The sequence below is a fragment of the Syngnathoides biaculeatus genome, chromosome 2, assembly GCF_019802595.1.
Source record: "Syngnathoides biaculeatus isolate LvHL_M chromosome 2, ASM1980259v1, whole genome shotgun sequence".
In the NCBI taxonomy this organism is placed as follows: domain Eukaryota; kingdom Metazoa; phylum Chordata; class Actinopteri; order Syngnathiformes; family Syngnathidae; genus Syngnathoides; species Syngnathoides biaculeatus.
Window position 1 is genome coordinate 30,024,261 of NC_084641.1, and position 22,646 is coordinate 30,046,906.

The 22,646-nt window shown below is 47.2% G+C and overlaps 1 protein-coding gene across 1 annotated transcript in view; it reads right to left on the bottom strand.

The window, feature by feature from the left end:
- Nucleotides 1-21,868, bottom strand: part of LOC133514673 (rap1 GTPase-activating protein 1-like) — a 47,014-nt gene extending 25,146 nt beyond the window's left edge. The window contains exons 1-5 of the mRNA XM_061846511.1: nt 21,706-21,868; nt 21,529-21,564; nt 8,751-8,844; nt 2,471-2,506; nt 466-513 (exon numbers count right to left, since the gene is read on the bottom strand). Of these exons, the coding sequence (XP_061702495.1) occupies nt 466-513; nt 2,471-2,488 (66 nt within the window). The 5' untranslated portion in view covers nt 2,489-2,506; nt 8,751-8,844; nt 21,529-21,564; nt 21,706-21,868. The remainder of the gene's footprint in view (nt 1-465; nt 514-2,470; nt 2,507-8,750; nt 8,845-21,528; nt 21,565-21,705) is intronic.
- Nucleotides 21,869-22,646: the final 778 nt, after the last annotated feature.

Genomic DNA, 22,646 nt, shown 5'->3' on the forward strand with positions numbered 1-22,646 from the left:
TTTCCCTGACAAATTTAATGGGTGAGGCTTATAATCAGGTGCGCCCTGTAAGCCGGGAATTACGGTACATATAGTGGTGTTCTTCTTTAAAAGAAACTATGACAAAAATCTCATGTATTTAATTTTTTTTTTACGTGGCGGGTTGGGGGGGGGGGGGGTCAGAACTGATTGACATGTTCATTCGTTTACCATCCGGCACGAGTTATTTGAGTTGCAAGCACGGAACGAATGAAACTTTCAAGGCACCCCTGTACTCAAGTATAGTACGGTATGCATGATTCATTTTGCTGATGTCACTGAGAAACTTGTCAACGTGCAGGTTAGCAATATTTTCGCTAGGGTCGCATCCGACTAAATGACAACAAATTGCAACAGCTGTGTGAAAAATAAGACTCGACGTAGTTCATGTAACGTCCGGGCGGTATGATGAATATCCCGCCGTCCGCGTCGGGGGGGGGGTCGTACCTTGAGCGGGGGCGGAAAGGTGCACCGCTGCTCGTCCATCCTGCTCCCCTGCGAGACGAGGGAGAAAAAAAAACAGACGGGCGACCAGTCATTTCTCATTAAACAGGAACAAAAACACGAGGTGGTTTTCTCCAAGAATGCAAAGCCGGGACGCAAAGAAGCATCGAGAGAAAGGATGCCAAAGGGCAAACGTTTGGGAGTTTGTTAGCGCGTGAAGCGAGCGCGGCCAGCGAGGCTCGCAGCACGAAAACCAGCACGAAATAAGCGACGCCCTCCCCGCCTGAAGCATCTGCCGCAACTGGCGGAAACGCACATCCAACGGCCGGAACGTTAACAAAAGGGCCACGTCGGAAATGCAAACAGTCATCTTCGTTCCCGTGGGGGGTTTTCCTTCAGAAAGACAATCCGGGAAGTGGCGACTTTCTTTGTTTTAAGGCGTCACGCATGATAGCTTCTTCTTCTTCTTTTGCTTTCGGCTTGTCCCGATTAGGGGTCGCCACAGCGAGCCATCTTTTTCCATCTGAGCCTATCTCGTGCATCTTTCCGGCTAACACCCCAACCCTCACAACATCCATCCACCATCACTCTTCCTTGACAGCTCCATCCTCGTCACCCTCCTACCAATTGACTCACTCTCTGGCCTCTGGACGTGTCCAAACCATCCAAGTCTGCAGTCTCGAACCTTTCCCTCTAATGAGCTCGTTTCTAATCGTATCCAACCTGCTCAGGCCGGCCTCACCAACGTTTTATAAACTTTGCCCTTCATCCTAGCGGAGACTCTTCTGTCACATAAAACACCAGACACCTTCCGCCAACTGTACCACCCCGCTTGGATCAGTTTCTTCACTTCCCAAGAATTTGAAGTCGTCCACCCTCGCCATCTCTTCTCCGTGGAGCCTCACTCGCACATATATTCCGTTTTTGCTTCAGCTAATCTTCATTCCTCTCCTTTCCGGTACGTGCCGCCATCTTTAATTGTTCCCCCGCCTGATCCTTGCCCTGACTGCATATCACAACGTCAACTACGAACATCCTGTCCGCAGAACTACCGTATATCTGTGACTGAATGCGTGTGAGACTTCCAGCGGGCGCAGAGTTGGCCGGCGGTGGACTGGCTAAAGCGTTTGCCGGTCCGGTTCTCGGAAACGGCAGGTTTTTGTTTTTGTTGCCATTTGTTGAATAAAAAACCACCGGTGGCCGTGTTTATCCTTAAACGTACAATCGGTTCCAACTACCAGTGGAGACATTGCAAAAAGTACTGCAAGTACCAATAAGCAGAACCTGGTCTTTGTTCTAAAGCCAACTGGACCAGGTCACAAAAACATGTATCCAAAATGTTGACCTGAATAAGCAAAACCAAGGTGATATTTGGATTCCACACATCAAAAATGTCCTAAATTATCTTGAAAACAATTTTTCCAGATGATACATTTGTTGTTTTTAAGTGAAACTGCTTGACTTACGATTCATATTTTCTCAGACTCTCATTACGTCATCATAAAGAGGTCCGCCTCTCTGAAATATCTTAAGTGACGCCAGATATAAAAAATGACCAAACAGGTATCCATCTATCCATTTTCCTAGCCGCTTATCCTCACAAGGGTCGCGCAGAGTGCTGGAGCCTATCCCAGCGGCCAAATGGGGCAAGGGGCGGGGCACAGCCCGAACTGGTCGCAGACCACACAAGTAGTCCATTTCATTATTTGACAATGCACTGACATACGAAATGATGACACACAGCCGCGGAAAAGTATGAACTCTGTTTAAAAAAAAACATATTTGTCATGAGCCAGATTGGGGGGGGGGTGGGGGGGTTGTCTTACAATTGCAGATTAAAAAGATTCCTGTTCAGTGATACACAATATTAATAAAGCATCCTACATTAATTTAAACTCTGGAGCAACAGCAACCCAAGCCGGGGGTAGAGAGGAGCCACTTCGATGCCGTGTTAGTCGCTGCCACGATTAAAAATGAAAAAAATGTAGCGAGTGGCGCATCGCCTTACCTGCATCTTTTCAATCATTTCAAATAGGTCGGCAGTCTGGAGAGAGCAAAAGAAAATGTTTTGAGCGCCCCACGTCAATTAGCTTTCGCGTTCACGCCTAATCAAAGCTTTGGCGCTGCCGGGCCGGTTCTGCCTGGCTGTGTGCGCACACGTCTAGAATTTGCCTCCGTTGGGTTCTTTGTGTGCTCAAATCGTGAAAACCGCAGATCGCTTTGGAACCTCGATGATGTCGAAGATTGCAATCGGGCCTTCCCCATTGAAACGAATCCATTTCAGCCTACAAGTATCCATCCATCCATCCATTTTCTTAGCCGCTTATCCTCACGAGGGTCACGGGGAGTGCTGCAGCCTATCCCGGCTGTCAACAGGCAGGAGGTGGGGTACACCCTGAAGTGGTTGCCGGCCAATCGCAGGGCACATAGAGACAAGCGGTCGCTCTCACAATCACACCTAGGGGCAATTTAGAGTGTCCAATTTTTTGGGGGGATGTGGGAGGAAACCGGAGTGCCCGCCTGGAGGAAACCCACACAGGCATGCACGGGGAGAACATGCAAACTCCACACAGGCGGGTCTGGGATCGAACCCGGGACCTTAGAACTGTGAGGCCAAAGCTTTCCAGCTTGATCCACCGTGCCGCCGCCTATACCAAGTAAAAAGCGTAAATATTTTTGGAACCTGTTATTAACCATAAAAATAGCACTTCATAGTATTTTAATACAAAAACTATTCATCACATAATTCGATAGAATGTAAAGAATGAAGCTATAGTTTCCCACATTTAATTTTTTTTGGGGGGGGCATCAAATCAGTGGATATTGTGCACCTCCGTGTGTGGCTAGGTATGTATTTAAGAGATAAAGATGTATAATACACTGAAACGTCACAACTAAGGTCAATTAGCCACTTTTACGGCAGTTGTTCTTCACAGAGGATAAAGAACATATGCCTCAGAGTCTTGTTCTCGTATCTTTCTGTGTGTTTTGCCCCACCGTTTGTGTTCCAATGCCTGTTGCCCGAAGCTATGGTTATCCCTCAAAAGCTCCGAGCGACGTTCGTCTGCATGTCGTCCTGGTGACATTTGCCAAACGAGGCAAAAGCAGAAAGTCTGCATCCAAAATGTCCACACGCACGTGCCGACAAGTGCGCGTGGAGCGAAGCCGGCGAAAAGCTTTGTGTACAGAGCGATTGTGTGCTCGCTTTCAGCGCGACTAATGTACACCTGAAGTCCTCCGCCATGCGCAAACAACCGTCTGCCCCAAAACTCCGAAGGTAAATAAAAGCTGACGTGAGATGGGAAAGCGCACGCCGCTCATTTAGTTTTGCCTAGTTAAATGCTTGAAAATAAAAAATACTTACGCGTCTGGGTTTGTTCCAGTGCGCCCGAGTCACCGTTGCAGACGAGATATTGTGATTCTTTGCCATATTTCTTCAAAGATGCTGCAATGAAATCGACGAGGCCACGAGCGGTCCCAGCTCACGCGTCACATCAGACATTCTCGTAGATCCAAATGGGTTTAATCATTTAGTCCAAGTTGGCGTCCCACCGGAACCGCTTTTGGCACGGCGAGGCCCACCGCCGGACTGAAGCCAGCAAGTCGCGGCTCCGTCGACGCCAGAGGTGGAGTTGCCCGTCCCCGTAAAACCTTTGACACCGGCAACTGCTCCGGTCTTAAGGCATCAGTTCCTCTTCAAACAACTTGTAAAGTAAATAGTAGGCCCGGGACCTAATGCTTATATACACCCATTTTTTTTTTTTTTTTTTTTTTTGGGTTTCTGCACGCCAAGCAACACTGCAAATTTCTCGCACTTTCAGTCATGTTGAGTTTTTTGTTTTGCTTGGGTTTTTTTTTTTTTTTCATTGATGGCAACGTTGACCTTTCCAACGTGTGCAGGTCAAAAGTGAAGTCCGCCATCTTGATCCTCCCAAAACAAGCGTGCCGGCCTGTGCACCGTTAGTCGCCAGTTTCGTGCTAAGTTAGAAAGATTTACTTTGACACTGTTAAAGTTTGTCTGTCAAGGTTTTTTGTTTTTTTTTTTCTTATGAGCTTCATTCACTTGAACAAAGTTTTGTTCACGGTTGTTGTTGTTGTTGACTGTTCACTCTCTGCTTCACCTTTACAGGCACACGTTTTTTGGCAAAAACGTCATCAATTCATAAGCAAGAAAACACGTTTTCGGTGAAACTTTTTTGATGAATTTCATAACACAGAACTCTGCAAATTGAATTTAATTTTCAAATATGAGGAAACAAGTTGAAATTTTCTGTCTGAAAAAGGACGTCGCAGAGACAACAAATGAAGAATGCGAGTCCTTATTTCCAAAAATGTATCGAACTGATTGACATAAAATTTATTATTTTTATGACAAAAAATGCTTAGTTTTTGCTATGTTATGATGACAGTGCTTCAGAGCGTAGTTTGGGAAAAGTTAACATGTCACGGAAATCGGGCCCGAGGGAACATGCAACGTTTCTTGCTAGTCACGGTGTTCTATGTCTTTCTTTTGCACTTTGCCTTTTTTGGCTTACAAAGTCGAATTAAAAATGCTTCATGTTACCAGAACTGAAAAAATGTCAAGCTCACACGACCGGTTTGAATTCTAAATGCCAAATTTTGAGGAAAAACCCCACTATAATCCAAAGTGTAAGCCGTGTCCTCCACACGTTTTGGGAGTACCAAGATGGCGGCCAACTGGCTTCAGCCAATCAACACACCGCTAGATATGTTTTTTTTTTTTTTTTTTTTTTATAGATCAGTGGTCGATGCTCCTAACGCTTTGCTCTGTGGCCTCAATAATTCATCCATCCATCCACCCTGAACTGGTTGTCAGCCAATCGCAGGGCGCATGGAAACAAACAACAGTCGCACAAAAAAAAAAAAAAAATTAAAAAAAATCGCACCTCAGGGCAATTTAGAGACGCCAATGAATGTTGCGTGTTTTTGGGACGAAGCCGGATCACCTGGAGAAAAGCCACACAGATACGGGGACAACGTGCAAACTACGCACAGGCGGGCCCAAAGACGTAGAATAAAAACTAGACTTCGCACTCTGCGTCCGACAGTGGTTCCGGCATGGTCAACGGGGTCTGACTTCCGGTCAGGGTAAAAAGCATGGTAAATAATACACACATTGTTTTGGAAAACGATGCAATAAATCTAAATACTCGGGATGTTTTGGATCCCTATATAGAGATATTAAACATTTGCAGCATGCCCATTAAGGTTTAAAAGATACATTGACAAAAACATATGTTATAGTAGGTACCGACCTTCAAAATATTGTAATGATATATTTTCCACATTCATTATTATAATAATTTAATATTGAATGTGAAACTGCAACACACTTACCGGTGAAAAGTTACTTCTTTGCGACCGCCTGCACGGTACTGACATCTAACAGCGCAGCAAGAATTGATCATATTGACCCCCGAAAAAGGGAAACTTAACATATTCCAATTCGATTCGCTGCGATTATGTTTCATAATGTACTATTGTATGGCTGCCAAAAGCATGTCAAATTTCATGTGAAATCGTACCCAAAGAAATGTTTTGCCATGACCGGAAGTTGAAGCCAAATTACCGCGTGAAAGGGGACCGTGCGCAGTTTAGTTTTTAGTTTTTATCCGCCGTCATCGGGTGGTGGGGGGGGCGGGCATCGAACGCGGGTCCTCAGAACTGCGATGCCGGAATGTCCCATAATTTACTTATTTCTCACTGATTTTCATGAGATCTACTATTTTTCACAACATTTGCTATTGCATGCGCCTTTATTACAGAACATTCGACAAACGAAATATTTTTTTACCTGTGAAAGATTATTCCTGTAATAGTTTTCCAGATTTTGGGGGCGTGGCTAAAACAGCAACCAGTGACACAATTGTGCCCCTGGACTCAGCCCCCCCATAATAAAAACTTAAGCGACTCCATTTGTATTGTATCGCCAGTTCTTTGGCGCTCTCAAGATGTCCAGGAAGCTCGAGAGAGATGCCGAGAACCCAAAAATGGATGCTCTCTGCAGAGAGCTGGAAGTTGCGTCATTATTATTAAAAAATTAGTAAATACTCTTCTGCTACATGAGAGAAGGTCCACGATACGAACAGCACGGCCCTAAAGATCCAAACATCACAATTAAACAGCGCTCCAAACAGTTTTTGCATCAAGGCTCGGTTAACTGCGTGGTGGCTTTCCGTGTTTTGTTTTCCAGACATCAGGATCAGACCCAGAATGGACCCAGACCGGTATGAAGGGTTTTAAACCAGTTCCAGAAAAGGTTAAGACGCGTGAAGAAACTGGGATCCGCACGGGAATTGCGCTGCACTGAGCAGCCGTGCTCGGGGCAAAATAAACGCTTCAGTTCAGCTCGGTGAAGGCTACAAAAAAACAAGCACGTTTCAAATTTTGCTTCGTATCTCAAGACCAAAAAAAAAAAGAAAAAAAAGCTCGTAAGTCCAGTTTAGTACCGAGTCGCCCCCGACCGGAGAAACCACCGCCAGCTGCTTCCGGGTTGGAAAACACTGCAACGCAATTAATTGGAACAAACTCAGGATCGCTTGAGAAAATGGAGGCCAAATGATGATCCCGTCTGTAGACTCCGGACAGCAAACAAACAAACAAAGAAAAATCTTTCCCCTAACGTCGAATTAACCGTCAGAGGAGCCTACAGATGGCACGAAGCACGTCAACGTCATCAGAAATGTGGAACAAGTTGTTCCAAATTCTCTTTTAATCCCCGTCCCTTCGATCACGTCTGTGGCGTAAGCCCCTTTCCCAACTTGGCGGGGCCTTACGAAAGCAGTCCAACGCCAGCGCCGCCACATCCTCTTTTAATCAGCGCGGACGCCGCTCGAGCTCTTTCTCTTCGCTCTCGCCGCTCCCAAAAATTGCCAGCCGCTGGTTAGCGACCGACAAACCACGGTAGACTCCCTGATGTCTTCCCTTTTGCGTGTAAGTCCGGAGATGAATGAAAAAAAAACATAGACAATACTAGGGAGCACCTTATTGAGGCGCCATCTTGAGATCTTTGCACGTCGTCATTCATAGAGGATCGAGAATACGTGCCTGGAAGTGTTGTTGTATTATTCCCAAAAATTGCCAGCCGCTGGTTAGCGACCGACAAACCACGGTAGACTCCCTGATGTCTTCCCTTTTGCGTGTAAGTCCGGAGATGAAAGAAAAAAAACATAGACAATACTAGGGAGCACCTTATTGAGGCGCCATCTTGAGATCTTTGCACGTCGTCATTCATAGAGGATCGAGAATACGTGCCTGGAAGTGTTGTTGTATTATTCCCAAAAATTGCCAGCCGCTGGTTAGCGACCGACAAACCACGGTAGACTCCCTGATGTCTTCCCTTTTGCGTGTAAGTCCGGAGATGAATGAAAAAAAACATAGACAATACTAGGGAGCACCTTATTGAGGCGCCATCTTGAGATCTTTGCACGTCGTCATTCATAGAGGATCGAGAATACGTGCCTGGAAGTGTTGTTGTATTATTCCCAAAAATTGCCAGCCGCTGGTTAGCGACCGACAAACCACGGTAGACTCCCTGATGTCTTCCCTTTTGCGTGTAAGTCCGGAGATGAATGAAAAAAAACATAGACAATACTAGGGAGCACCTTATTGAGGCGCCATCTTGAGATCTTTGCACGTCGTCATTCATAGAGGATCGAGAATACGTGCCTGGAAGTGTTGTTGTTTTATCCACCTAAATTTCCATGCTCCATGTTTGTTTTCAAATATCTGTAGCATCCAGAACAACAACTAACAATGCTAACCGGTAGCATCGTTTGATGGTATTAAAATACATAAGCGGACTTTCCCTAGGCACTGTTTCAATTTATTTTCTTTGCTCTATGTTTAGTTCAACAATAAACAAACTTGGTGTGGCCTTAAACTCTTTGAAACTTATTTTATGATGAATTATTTACTATTTTTCAAAATCGGCTTATTGTGAATGCAGTTGAACTGAGTTGGTTGCCACCATCCAGTTTTGGATACGTTTGCGCTAACAAGTTAAAGCAAAAAAAAAAAAAAAAAAAAAAAAGAAGTCTAGCAAATGACAGAGAGTACAGTAAAGCCTCGGTTCTTGAACACATTATTTCTTTTTCCATTAACTGTAATGGGAAATATCGATTGGGTTTTCGAACAAATCACTTCTCGAACCACCTTCTGGAACGGATTGTGGTCGAGAACCGAGGCGTCGGTCTATCTCTTTAAAAAAAAAAAAAAAAGTCTTCATTTGGGTGTCTTGTTTCTGTGGGCGCGTAAGGGCCACGTACCTTGCGGCTTGCCGCGGCGCCGAACGGGACCTTCGGCCGCAACTGCTGAGGCGCTAGTGCGGCACAAAGTCTCGGCTCACTCCCATCCTCTTTCCTACGACGGGAACGAGATGTAAGACAACAATCGCTAGGCAAACGACACTCTCCATGAAGTATCCATGCACTTTATTTGTTCGTCCGTGTACAGTGAAGAAAATATGTATTTGAACCCCCTGCTATATTGCAAGTTTTCCCACTTAAAAATCACGGAGCGGCTCTGAAGTTTTCATCGTAGGTGCGTGTCCACTGCGAGAGAGATCATCTCAAAAGAAAAATCCAGATATCCCAATGTATGGTTTTTTTTAACGATTTATTTGTGTGATACAGCTGCAAAGAAGTATTTGAACACAAAAAATCATGCATTGTTATTTCTGGATTTTTCTTTTGAGATGATTTCTCTCGCAGTGGACACGCACCTACGATGAAAACTTCAGAGCCGCTCCGTGATTTTTAAGTGGGAAAACTTGCAATATAGCAGGGGGTTCAAATACATATTTTCTTCACTGTATGTAAAGAAATTATGACCTCGATGCCCCCAACCACCATTCACCATTCATTGATCTTTTCACCTTTTTTTTTTTCCATCACACAAAGCAAGCATCCTCAAATTCATATTCTTATCATGTCAAAAATGCATGATGGTAAAGATGAAAAAAAAAAAGGCATCAACTGGAACAATCTGGATTGTAATTTTTCTCTTGCAGCTAATCTAATTTTATTTATTATTTTTTTTTTTTTTTTGCTCATTAACACACGGGTGACCCTAATCTATTGCATCGTGTAAATGTCTAAATAAGATATGGACACAGCAGAGAGGGACGTTCTCCAAAGTCCTCGCGGCACATAACATTCGCCGTCTCACCCCCCCCCGATCGCAAGAATAGAGCAAGCGCGCATCCTCTGCTCTAATTTTCAATATCCAGCACGACGGAGACGGCGATCGATAGCCGAAGCTCCGTCGACGCTGACGAGAGGACAGTTTGCACAGTTTCTTCCATTGATCCAAACGCGCGACGCGGGTCCACCGGCGTGGACCTGGAACCGCCCAAGTCGTCGGGTTCACGCACAGCTGGAATTTGAATTATTGCTCAAGTGGATCCGCGTAACCGAATGCGCGTGACCAACAGTCGAAAATGGACGAAAGCTTCAGGCGCTGACAAAAAGACTCCACAGTCCTGCACTTTCAATAAGTCCGTGAGCCACAATGGGGATCCCGTAAAAGAACTCCTTCTAAGTACTTTGGACGGGTCCAAAAGAATTTAGTCGCGCTGCTCCTCAGAACGCAAGTGACCGAGCGGCGTGAAGCTTCAACCGGCAGCAGGCCGGCGGACAACAAGTGCGAGTTCTGCTTCGTACGTACAAATTGAGAGCGGGCTACCAAGCCAAGTCCAAGAAAAACTCAGGACTCGAGTGTCCTCGCGGCATGCCAGATCACACCAAACAGCCGCAACAAAATCGAGGAGCGGTGCAAAAAGGGGTCCAAAAACAAACAATTGTACAATTTGGTTCAAGTCGGACTTTCTAAATCCCTGCATCCATTTTCTTTGCCGCTTATCCTCACAAGGGCCACCTGTCATCGGGCAAGAGGCAGTGTACGCCCTGAACTGGTTGCCAGCCAACCGCAGGGCACATAGAGACAGACAGCCGCACTCGAGATCACGCCTAGGGGCAATTTTAGAGCGTCCAATGAATGTTGCCTGTTTTTGGGGATGTGGGAGGAAACCGGACTGCCCACCCGGAGAAAAGCCACGCAAGCACGGGGAGAACATGCAAACTCCACACAGGCAGGGCCAGGATCGAACCCGGGTGCTCAGAACTGTGAGGCCGACGCTTTACCAGCTGATCCACGCTGCCGCCGGAATGGAATAAATAAATTATGAAATCCTTTGTGCGCGGTTTTGACCGATCATGCAGTCAGATAAAATAAAAAAAAAATAAAAAAGAAATTCCATTAAAAAAAATTAATGTCCATCCAGTTTTAACAGTGTGACGTTTGAGGGCAACCAATGATATGATATTGGTGTATTGATTTTGTCCTAGGGGCGATACCAACGCGATAGAGTCTATTTCTGTCTACAATGGAAGAAAACGATCCAAAAATGTGCTGAACGTTGATCGACAGAAGTATTCTGTGGTTAGGTTGCTGGTACACCAGCGATTCGCAAACTTGATGGGGCACCAACCCCCCCAACCGCCACTCCTTTTTTTGGGGTGGTGGGGGGGGGGTTACATTTTTCGTCCCCACCCCCATGACTTTTTTTCAGCAATAATGTGAAAGGGGCCTGCAACAATTCACCCCAAGCCCCACAATTTGAAGACCACTGCTCTACGCACAAAAATGTTTTGTTTTTGTTTTTCGGTTTTGTTTTGTTCTTTCCCCACCCGGTCCAAAATCAACGCGTTCATCTGGGTAATTGAAAAGCCATTCAAGGTAATCCATTCAACATTCAGATGAACTCACTTAGAAGCGCTGAGGAACTCTTTCCCCACGTTCCCCAAAATTGCTGACTTTTCCCGTATTTTCAAAAAAAACCCATTCCAAACTGAAAAAATGGTTTCCGGTACACATTTTCCTCCTCCTCCACCAACTCACTCGGTTTCACGCCATTCAGAAATTGCATCCCGTGGTCCGCAGTGACGTACGCGACGGCGCCGCATGCCCGCTGAAAGCTGTCCCTAATGTGATGGATCGCGTTCAAAAATATGAAAAATCCGCTCTCGGCGAGATGCGGAGCAGTTGTACGCCACCGCCGACCGATTGCGCAACGCTGCGCACTCTGTCCACGGAATGAACTGCAGAGCAAAAGCTCCACGTTTGGAGCTCGAGGACGATCGCGTGGGGGGGGGGGGGGGGGGACACACACAGACTGTGTCCCCATCTCATCTGTCACGCATTTAAGACGCCCATCGCGTGAAAAGTAAAGGACGGATCGGCCGCTGTTGCGCAGTCCGCCACACACATCTCCAAGCCTCCCTCGGCCCAGCACGCCCGACGACGCAACGGATTACATAACGCACGAGGAAGTTCCAGCATGGCGTCCGTCGGGTTGCGCTTGACGTCCTGCGTGTGTGCGCGCGAGAGCGAGCGAAGCAGCCAAACTTACCCGCGGCGTGGAAAGCCCGCCGGGAAGCGTGCGAGATGATTCGGCGTCTCAGCGCCGCAGCCGCCCTTCCTTTGCGTCCCTCACGCTGCCGCCTTCGGCTCCCTTCCGCCGTCCACCTGCCGGCCTGGCTCGGCCCGTCAGACTGATGCTGATGCTGATGCCGGGGAAGTGAAGCATCTCTCACTTCGCTCCCTCCTCCCTCTCTCTCTCTCTCTCTCTCTCTCTCTCTCTTTTCTCTCTCCGCGTCCTCCCACTCGATCTCTCATGCTCGCATATGCATTCTTCCTCCCTCTTTGTCTGCTCCCAGCGTGCGGTCCTCACGAGCATCCGCCACAAGTCTTAAAACAAAGCCGGAGGCCCCCCCCCACCCCACCGTGTTCCTTTCAAGTATCGGGTGAACTCTGCCGCTCACGGCCTGATTAAACTGACGGGGTTCGCCTCTGCCGGTCGGCTAGGGCTGTTGCCGTGGCAACCACATCCGCCAAATGATGGGAGGGCAAAACGCACGCGTGTGTTTTCGAATATTGTGACTTGCACAATAAGTTCTTTTTTTTTTTTTTTTTTTTTTGGAATTGCTCTAAAGCAGTTGTTATCTCCTTTCACGTGGTTACGGGTCACCAGACTGTGAAGTATTGAAATACGACTTGAAGGGTGCTTTTTTTTTTTTAAAAAAATGACTGAGACACTGCAGCAACACGCGAGCACGGCGCTAACCGGTAAAAGCCACTTCCTCGGCACACGTATTCCACCGGTCTCACTCTTACCTTTTCCGCTCGAGTGCCCCCTTTACGGCCGTTAGAAAAAAATGCGGCAATTAACCGCATCACCGCATAAACCGCAGGGTTAAAAGCGTGTGGAAAAAAGTTGCGGCTTACAGGCCGGAAATTACAGTCTATGTCGGACCTGAGTAAAAGGATGGTACGCTTGTCGCTGTATTCTTAGGGAATTAAGTGACATTTTTGTATAATTCACGCGGGATTGGGTAGGACACCTGCTTTCGAGACGTGACGATGTTAAAAGGTCTCCTAAAAGTCATTCTGTACTTGAATACGACGTTTCAAGAAGCGCTGCCACCTAGCGTTACTTCCAGTGGATTTCAACATTATCAGTAGCAGGTGCACATAAATGACTTGGTCAATTTCCACTTCCCTTTAAAGCTCAAGTGTCATCCCTATAAGCATTCTAAAATAGATATTGTCATGAAAAACACATAAAACATTATTCACTTCAATGTCTAGACGAAAAAATAAATCCGAGCGGAGAGAGCGTCATCCATGCGCAAAGTTGCGGAAGTCTCATTCGTCGCCACATTGGCTGCATCTTCTGTCCGTGACGTCACACTGCGACATTGGCCAATGAAAACACGCTGTGGCGCCTACTATGGGACACGCCCCTTCAGACACGGAAGCTTTTTTCGAAGAGGAGAACATCTCACAACCGAGTGAAGTGACCGGGGCGATATTAGCCTGTCGTTACGAGCCATATTTAGACGATTTGCGGCCAAACCACTTCCCGGTCCGATCCACCTCCGCATGACGGTGATAAAAACAACCCCGCCCGCGAGCGACAACGACGTCGCGGCCAAACCGCCTCCCCGGTCCGATCCACCTCTGCAGGACGGTGATTAAAAAAAAAACCGCCCAAGAGCAACAACGACGCCAAGGCCAAACCGTGATGAGCCACCCCGGCTCGCCGCCAGAATGAGCCACCCGGCCGAAGCCGTGATCGCGGCGGAGGAGGCACAGCTTCGGCGGCGGCTCATCAGAAGTCGTCCTTGGCGCTGACGTGTACCTCGACACATTTTGCACCCCTGATTTAGGTGCGCAGATCTTTTGCGACATTCTGACAGGATTACGTTCCCCCTGCCCCCCAAACTATTTTTTTTTTTAGTAGCTGTATACAAACCTACCTGTCATCTGGAACCCCCGAAGCTCTCGTCCTTTGCACCCGTCCAATCCATTTTTCACGACAAACCGGGTCTTTTGGAAAAGTATGAAGAAGGAATCCATCCTACCGAGTGTTCGAGCAATATCCAGCAATACAACGAGCCAGGATTTTGGCTAACACTGAGGAACAACGAGCTACCTTCCAGCAGGTAAAACTAGTAGAAACAGACGAGACCGCTTGAGTGCGGTACTGCCTTGTACATCACATCCCTCATGAGGATTTTCACGTCGGGAGTTACAAACAGTCATTTTCGTCAAAATCATGTTGTGTGGTGAAAAAACGCAAGGGTCCATTGCGGCTGCCTTTTTTTCACGAATAACATACTAAAAAACATGCATTTCATGACAGTGGCCCTTTAAAAATGTACAGTAACGGAATGATGATTAATTTAAAAAATGGCTTTCCCGGTGTGCCCACTTTGGCCACCTGGGGGCAGTAAGGATTGCACGTGGACAAGTCTCATTTTTGCTCATCTTCACTCCCCAGCTTTAATACTGTATGAGTCCATCTACGCTGAGGATGAAGAATATATGACCGCATATGCGTGTGTTTGTGTATGCATGTGCAAATACTTGAAGTATGCTAACTGGGGATTACATCATAATATGCAGCAGTGAAAACAAGCAATAATCTGCTCGCTCTCCAAAGCTTTTGTCGCCAACAGTTTGACGTGGTAGACATCTGTTTGGCATTTTGGATTATGCGAGGGAGGTTTTGGATGATAATCCCACCCCGTTCACAAATATGAAGGTTCATAATGCTCGCAGCAAACGTCGACACTTGTTCAAAGTCTGTCATCCGATAAGAGAAGACGGATTTCGACCCAACGTCACGCTTGTGACATGTGATTTCCACACGGGGACGACGTTGAAAACAAATGGATCCATCCGATCGGAGTCTGGGGGGGGTGGGGGGGGGCATTTCAGAAAGAGCAACAGAAAGCGCTTGTTGAATTTGGTACGGTCGATGGGAGACATCGGGCCAGGAATTAAGCGCATCCACCCTCAGTAAATCCCCTCCAGCTGGCCCCTCCGCCGCAAAATTCCACACCGCATTAACCACCTCAGATTGGGCCGCGGTCGCTCCCCTCGCCCGCCCAACACCCGGTGACCCCCCCCCCCCCCCCCCGCCGACCTCTCACCTCGCTTTCTCTTTCACGACTTTGGCAAGGCACTAGAAAGCCAAGTCAAGTCAAAGATGCGATGCTTTTTACGACAAGTATCATCATCGTCATCACGGGAGGCTGCACGTGCGACGCCCGGCGACAAAGTCGCCTGCCACCTCTCGGCTGACGTGCTCCAAAGCAGATTCGGAGACCGGTTCCCAAAAACCGCCACAGACAAAACCATGAAGTGAGTCATGCTGACGCCAGTTGAAAGTCTCTGTAGAAAGGGGTGTCAAAACTCGTTTTTGACGAGGGGCAAATTTTAGATATGGTTTCCCTCGGCGGGCCGTTAGGACCAAAAACCATAAAAACGACGTGGAATTTATGAGCCGGTTTTGGAGTCAGAAATCAAGGGGAATGGGTTTTCCAACTGTTGTTGATTGCAACATAGCTTCTCACAATATTTGGCATGAATTTTGGCACATTTCTCCTGGCGGAACCTGTGTAACCGAGCCAAGTTGGTCGGCCATCTTTGCTTGCACTTGCCCAGAAATTTTTAATAGGATTAAGATTAGGGCTTTATGATTGTCAGTGCGAAACGTTGACTTTGATATTCTTTAGCCAGATTGCGACCAGTTGTGCGGTATGCTTTGGGTTATTGTCCGTTTGGAAGACCCATCTGCGCCTGGGCTTAAACTTCCTGGCGGATGTCTGGAAACGTTGCGTCAGCATTTCCACACGATGTTCATTCCTATTTTGTGAAGAGCACCAGTCCCTCCCCCCGCAAAAAAAAAACATAAAACTGTGCTGCCTGCCACACCTCGATTTCACAGTTGGGATGGTGTTCTCGGGTTTCTCCTCTCAAAACGTAGAAAACTCGTTTATGGTGATGGTTAAACACTTCAATTTTAGTTTTGTCGGACCACAGAACATGTCTCCAGAAATGAAAAGTCTTTGTCACGGTGTATATTTTGGAAACTTCCTGGCAGAGTGGCCTTTTAGCCCATGTTTGTACGATATTTGTTCCACTGTGGATTGTGACACACTCATCATATTCACAAGATGTGTTGCTTTGAGATTCCCCAGAAATAATTGTGGTCATGCTAATTAACCTAAAACGGGAAAAGTTGAGTCTGATTTCTTTTCAGACAGTGAGGGAAAAAGGTGTGTCCCTTTATATCATGTATGTAAACTTTTGGTTTCAATTGTATATCTACATGAGAAATTGTTTGAAAACGCAGAAACGGAGTATTTTGACTTCATTTTTTCTGCCTTGATATATATTCAAAAATAAAAGCAGATGGAAAAGACTTTTTTTTGTCTTTTCTTTTCGAGAAGCAGAGGATGCTTCACTTGACAGTTGACGAGTAGTGATGAGGATGGGGGTGGGGCGATAAGTGTGATAAAAAATAACCCTTAAATGTTTCCTTGCTGCGTCATCCTTCTGACAAGTTGCTGTGGTGGGGTAAGACATTGACGGCAGGTGGATTTGTGGGCGGTCTGAATCCGGGGCTCGCTCGCCACTCGGCTTCCATATGTGGTCCGAGCGCCCTTGACACTTTGCACTTCCCCTCGACGAGGCGAGCCGACACGCGGCTTTGCGGAGACGCGTGCGCACGTGAGATCCCAATGTGGTTCTGGGTCTTATCGGACGGGATCTTAGCGAGCAGGCGAGTCTGCAGCGGTTCTTAAGTCATTGGAGTCATCGCGAGCGCAGGCCCACGTCGCGGCGGCCTCGGACTCCGTCGCGGCAGGTTGGACTTTTCATCAAGATTAATCACTCAGTGATCCATCCGTTCCCCGTCCTCACACCACATAACGATTCCCAAATCACGCTTCCGCCAAGAATCACGACGGGCCATAACCCCCCATTTGCGCGTTCTGTAGTGTTTTTCATTCACACGTATTCTCTCATCCAGATTTCTGACACAGCGCGCTTCAACCGTGAATGAAGGCGAAAACACCAAAGAGTCTTAAAATAGGCCGGCGTCGGAATGCCGAAGCCAACCCGCGCCGAGCAAAGAGAAAGTGAAACATTTGTTCTGCACAACTGTTGACACGGCAAAGCCAGGATCTCCTATTTGGAGGGTGGACTTCATGGTCATTGATTGACTTGGTGAACTGTCGGTTGTAAAAGATGAAACAATGATGGCTTCAACTATTAACGTTCAAAAGAAGAAGAACGTGACATGGTCAGTTCCAGAGCCACCGTTCATCCCGTGTCACAGGAATCAAAAAAGAGGAGGTGAGAACATTCAGAGAGGTCCCGACTTCTTTTTTTTTTTTCAAAATTAACATCTCGAGCTACTCGCGGTGGAAAGCCCGATGGAGAGCAATTTGTAAAACGGGAAATGAAGAGCAGCCAAATGAAGAGTGCAACGAAAGACTTCGGCATTCGAGACTCTCGGGAAATATCTGTCGTGTAAATCTCCAGTTCACAAACGGTTTGCCTGGCGTCTCTCTGATATTTTGCAAATGTCTCAGCACTTCCGGGTCACAGAATCAAAACATCATGCTAACAGATAGCATGCTAGTCATTTCACCATCGAAGCGAGCAACAGAAAAGTCACAAGCCAGTACCTCCATGATCACCTTGATTACATCTGAATTCTACTTTTCAACCGGCGCACCTGTTGAAATGCAAATTACAGCCGCCGTGTCACCTCCCTTGGACGCAATTCCACTGACGTTGCGGCTGACGCGTCACGAATTCAAACTTACAGCAGCGGAGAAGAATGCTAAAATCCGCGTTCGCTAACGATTCCGTTTTCTCTGCAATTGTCAAATGACACGATACTAGAGTTTCTTAGTACCAGAACTCTTGAGCAAACACGACGTCACGATGAAAAGGTCCCCGCAGTGCGCTGCGTATACTTTGCGGCAAAAAAACCCCAAAAAAACCGGAGCAGTTTTTTTTAAGGGTGGTACCTGGTGCGCGGATTCGAGTCTTTTTGAGGAACAACAAATCATTTCTGCGAAAAAAGATCCTCGGCTGGTTTCTCTTTCTTTTCTGAGTGATGTCGAAAAGAGCATCTGCCTTGAATTGGTCTTCGCTAGCAGCGCAATCCCACGCGGATGAGCGGCACCGCCCGACATGGAGCTCACGTCCAGCAAATTGAAAGAACGAGTCGGGAGTTACGCAACGGACAGCCGGCCGCGATAATCCGTCATGCTCCAGGGGCAACGAGGCGGCGTGCACTTTGTGTGCGTGTGTGTTGGGGGGCGGGGGCAGAGGGGGTCCGACAGATCAACTCATCCATTTTCCGCTACGTCCGGGTGGTCTCAGCTAGACATGATCGCAACCAATTCGGTATATTCCACCTTCCACGGTGAGGGCAAGATCAATGGTTGGCCCGCAATGACCGTTTAACATTTAATCAAGTGCACAATTTGAAAGACAAGCACTTCCTGACATTAGGAATGCAGATTCGGTCAGATTAGATTAGATGAGCCTCTGTGCTCACAAAAACCTTGTAGCACTGCGCCATGAGGGGAAATGTGCACAGACGGTGAGGGCATCGTGCTCTCGGAGGATAAAACTTTAATTATGCCTGCGGACTCGGGAGAAATGCTCCAAAATGGATCACTATCCCGTCAGATTTGGGGCAAGAGGCGGGCTGGACCCTGAACTGATAGGCCAGCTGAGAGACGCGGTGTCCCGCGTCTTTTTCCCGGTGGGACATGCCCGGAACACCTCACCAGGGAGGCGTCCGAATCAGCTGTCCCAGCCGCCTCATCTGGCTCCTCTCAATGCGGAGGACACCGAGCCCCCTCCCGGATGACCGAGCTTCTCGCCCGTCCTCCAAGGGAGAGCCCGGACAACCTACGTGGGGAAAATTCATTTCGACCGCTTGTATCCGGGATCTTGTTCTTTCGGTCACGACCCACAGCTCGAGCCCACCGGTGAAGGGAGGTACGTAAGTCCGACTGGTAAATTGAGAGCCTCGTAATAAAAAGAAACTATAAATGAATAGATGGTTGCAACGCTATCGGCTAGAGCGTGTGTGAGAGTTCTAAACGACGCACGGGTCGATCCCTTTTAGAATATTGGCACAACACGAGCTCTTTGGATGAGGCCATCCGTGACGTTCATTGTGGGTTAGCCACCCTTGATTAAAAAGATAAATCCATATCTCGTTTGCGTAACAACACCATCAGCGTGTCCTTGAGTGCCCGACAAATTCAAACGCTGACCGTGGTTTGAAGCCTACACGGAGACCTCAACTTGAGTTTGAAACCAAATTCCTGTCTTTAGAGCCTAATCCAGATGTTGTGTCGGTCCCAGAACAACGCAGAACTGCCTGGAAAACCAACAATAAACCCAAAGACAAACAAAAGTAAAGCGTGACAGACCGGAACAAATTGCTTGAAATCTTAATTCAAACAGTAACCATTGGTTAGAACCCGATCCTGAAAGTTTCAGTCCAAGCCGTCTCCTGGTTTTAATCGCTAACCCTTGTTCAGAACCCTAACCACAGCTAGAACCGTACTGTACTTGAAACGCTGGCTGAGAACCACGAGTGAAAAACTTGTCCCTAACTTTGAAATCCCACTTTCAAACGCTAACTTGACACTCCAAGCAGGGTTTGAAACCCTCATTTAAAAGCCTAACTGCAAACCCAACACCTGACTTGTAACATTAACCCCGGCTCCAAAGCCCACTTTGAAACTTTATCCCTGTCTGGAAACCTGCACTTCAAAACATAACGCCGTTCCAAAATAGTAATTAGCATTCCAGCGGATGCATCTCTGCATATCCTGAAAAAAAATGTCATGCACAATGTTGGAATGAGCAAATAAAGTTATTTTAAATACAGAAAAATAGAGAAATGGAATGAAAGATGCGTTTGACGTCGGAGCAGTTCGCACGTTTGATTTGTAAAGGTGACTCCGACCTTTTCCTTACTTTCTCGTTTCGAGCCACATCCCTGTCTAACGTTTAAAAAAGTTAAGATGGATTTTGGAACATGTGGAAGCTTTTGAATGGGATTTAATTGGGCTTAATGACGCTGCAAGGAAACGATCGTCTCCATTTGTCAACTTCCTGATGCTGCCTTCGCTTGCCAGGGGGAGAACTTTGGCTGCTCGATGCAGTTTGGCTTGTATCACAATGTGGGAAGCGAGCTACTATATCCACACTGTATATGCAGTATCAAAATACAGTAGTGGGTACAAGCCAGTGCAATCTGTAGGCCGGTCCCAAACCGGGAAAAATGCCGAGCGCTGCGCCGAGAAGGCCATTTGATTCAAAACTTTGCAAAACAAATATGAGCGTTCATCCCAAGAATCCCGCCCCAGAGCAGCCGTGGTCACGGTCGACGACGTCCGCCACCAGGGTCGGTAATTCGGTTACTGTGGCTCAAAGGCAAAGACGGAGAGGCGGGAGGCGGGTTCTTGGGGAGAAAGGGAAGAAAGAGGAAAGCACAGAGTGCCAGCGGCGCGGAGGTGGACCGAAATGCGGGACTCCCAGGCAAGGGAATAATGTTCAGCGGCTTTTATTCCTACCTAAAGAGATGCACAATTACACGGTCCAAGAAAGCAGGATCCAAAAAAAACGAGAAACGGGGATCGATGGCTTTGAAGCCAAGTAGCGGAGTGACCCGGGATCAGGTGAAGCATACTCACGAACCCAAAGCAATGAACTGGCCAATGCCACTGACAAAACTCCAACTTAAATACTTGGTCTAATCATGCCAAACAGCTGTGACCGGTGACAGGTGTCAAAGATGAAGCCCTGCTCATGACACGGAGCCCACAACTGAGTGTCGCGACTTTGAATATTGGGAAAGCTCGGGTTTGGTCGCAATGATGATTCAGTGAGCAAAGGCGGTTGGGCGAGATGTTTCGGGGCTTTCATTCATCTTCCTCGCGCTCGGCGCCCTCCTTGACATTTTGCCAGCTTCATCGGTCAAAATGGACTCGCAACCAGAAATGATTCAATTTCACAGAATTGCTTACCATCTGGGCGTCTCAGTGACTCAGCCGGTAAAGCGTTGGCCTCACGGTTCTGAGGACCTGGCTTCGATCCCTCCCCACCCGTGTGGAGTTTGCATGTTCTCCCCGTGCCTTTGTGGGTTTTCTCCTGCCACTCGGGTTTCCTCCCACATTCCAAAAACACGCAACGTTGATTGGACACTCGAAATTGCCCCGAGGTGTCATTCTGAGTGCGTCTGTTGGTCTTCATGCGCCCTGCGATTGACTGGCAACCAGTTCAGGGTCTAGCCCGCCTCCTTCCCATTGACAGCTGGGACAGACTCCATCCCTCCCCGCGACCCTTGCGAGGATAAGCGGCAAAGAAAATGGATGGATTGATGGTTGCTATCTTTGTTTACCTCCCGTATCCATGCCAACCACGTATAGTGACGGGCGGAACATTTTAATGCTCTTCCGTTGGATGTGGCAGAAGATTCATAGCTAACGTGTTTTGAACTTTTAATGATGTTTTTAATTTGGTGGTGGTGTGTTTTTTTTTTTTGTTTTTTTTTTATGCAAAATACAATATGCGCTCTGGCTCAATAAAAAGTTGGGAAACTTTGCCCTAAGGCATCGAGTGACATAAGATTAGAAAAACAGAAGAACTCACCATGCTCGTCTTGCCTTGGAGAAGGTCCGGTCCACCCTGGAAATGAACGGACGAGTTTTACAAACCAGCAGAATTTACACGTCTGATGTGTGATAAATTTGAAAATGTAGTAGTTTGGAGGAATATTTATCGTATCAAATGCCATCTCATCAAATGCTACGGAGTTTCTTGCCTTACCTGCTGCACCTATAAGTGTGTTCCTGATCTGTCCTTTGCACATGTAGTAACAGTGGGCTGACCGGATGGTTGTTGTGGGGGGGTCGGCGCCTGTGGGCCGGGTCACCCTGAAATAACTGCGACCATCTGCTCGAGCGGTGTTTCCAGGACTGCTGCTCCTTGTGTGTTTTTTAAATCCACGACTGTAAACCGAAACCACTGCCGCGGTCCACAATGGCCCTCAAAACCCTCCCTCGCAACAACGGAAGCGGTAACGGCTGCTCTCACGCAGCAGAGGGCGCTGTGGCCACAGGTGGCGCAGCAGCTCAATTTGCGACGAGGGCGCCCGAACTTTCTCTTGCGCGTTTTTTCACCTGGAATTGATTTAACGAGGTAAAACCGATGCATCGCTTTTACAAAGTTTTACCACACCCTCAGTGTTCTCACTGTTTTTCAACTACAACTCAAAATGCACGGGTTGATATTTTCCAAAAATAAACAAAAGTGGTGGAGAAACCCAAAAGTGGGAAAAAAAAAAAAAAAAAAATCGTACATTTTAGACTTCGACGCCATCAAAGTAGTTTGCACTGAACCGGCCGAAAGAGAAAAAGCAAAGCCACACGTTGACGGGAACGTCCGCTACAGAGTCGGGAAGAACTTTCCGGAGAGTATCTCATCAGCGTTGCAGAAGAATGTCACGAGTGTATTGTGCCCAAGATGGCTGCTTTACTGCATTCACACAAGTTTTGATTCTATGATTTTTTTTTTTTTTTTTTACTTGAATGAGAGTGAAATGCATGAAACAACGAGAGAAATTTGGATGTGGGGTCAAAACCCTTCGACGAGTACAGAATGTGAAACAATGATACAGATGACTCGGCATTTTGATAATATCAGCATCAGAATCATCTTGATTTGCAAAGTATGTAAAAAAAAAAAAAAAGACACGAGGAATTCATCTC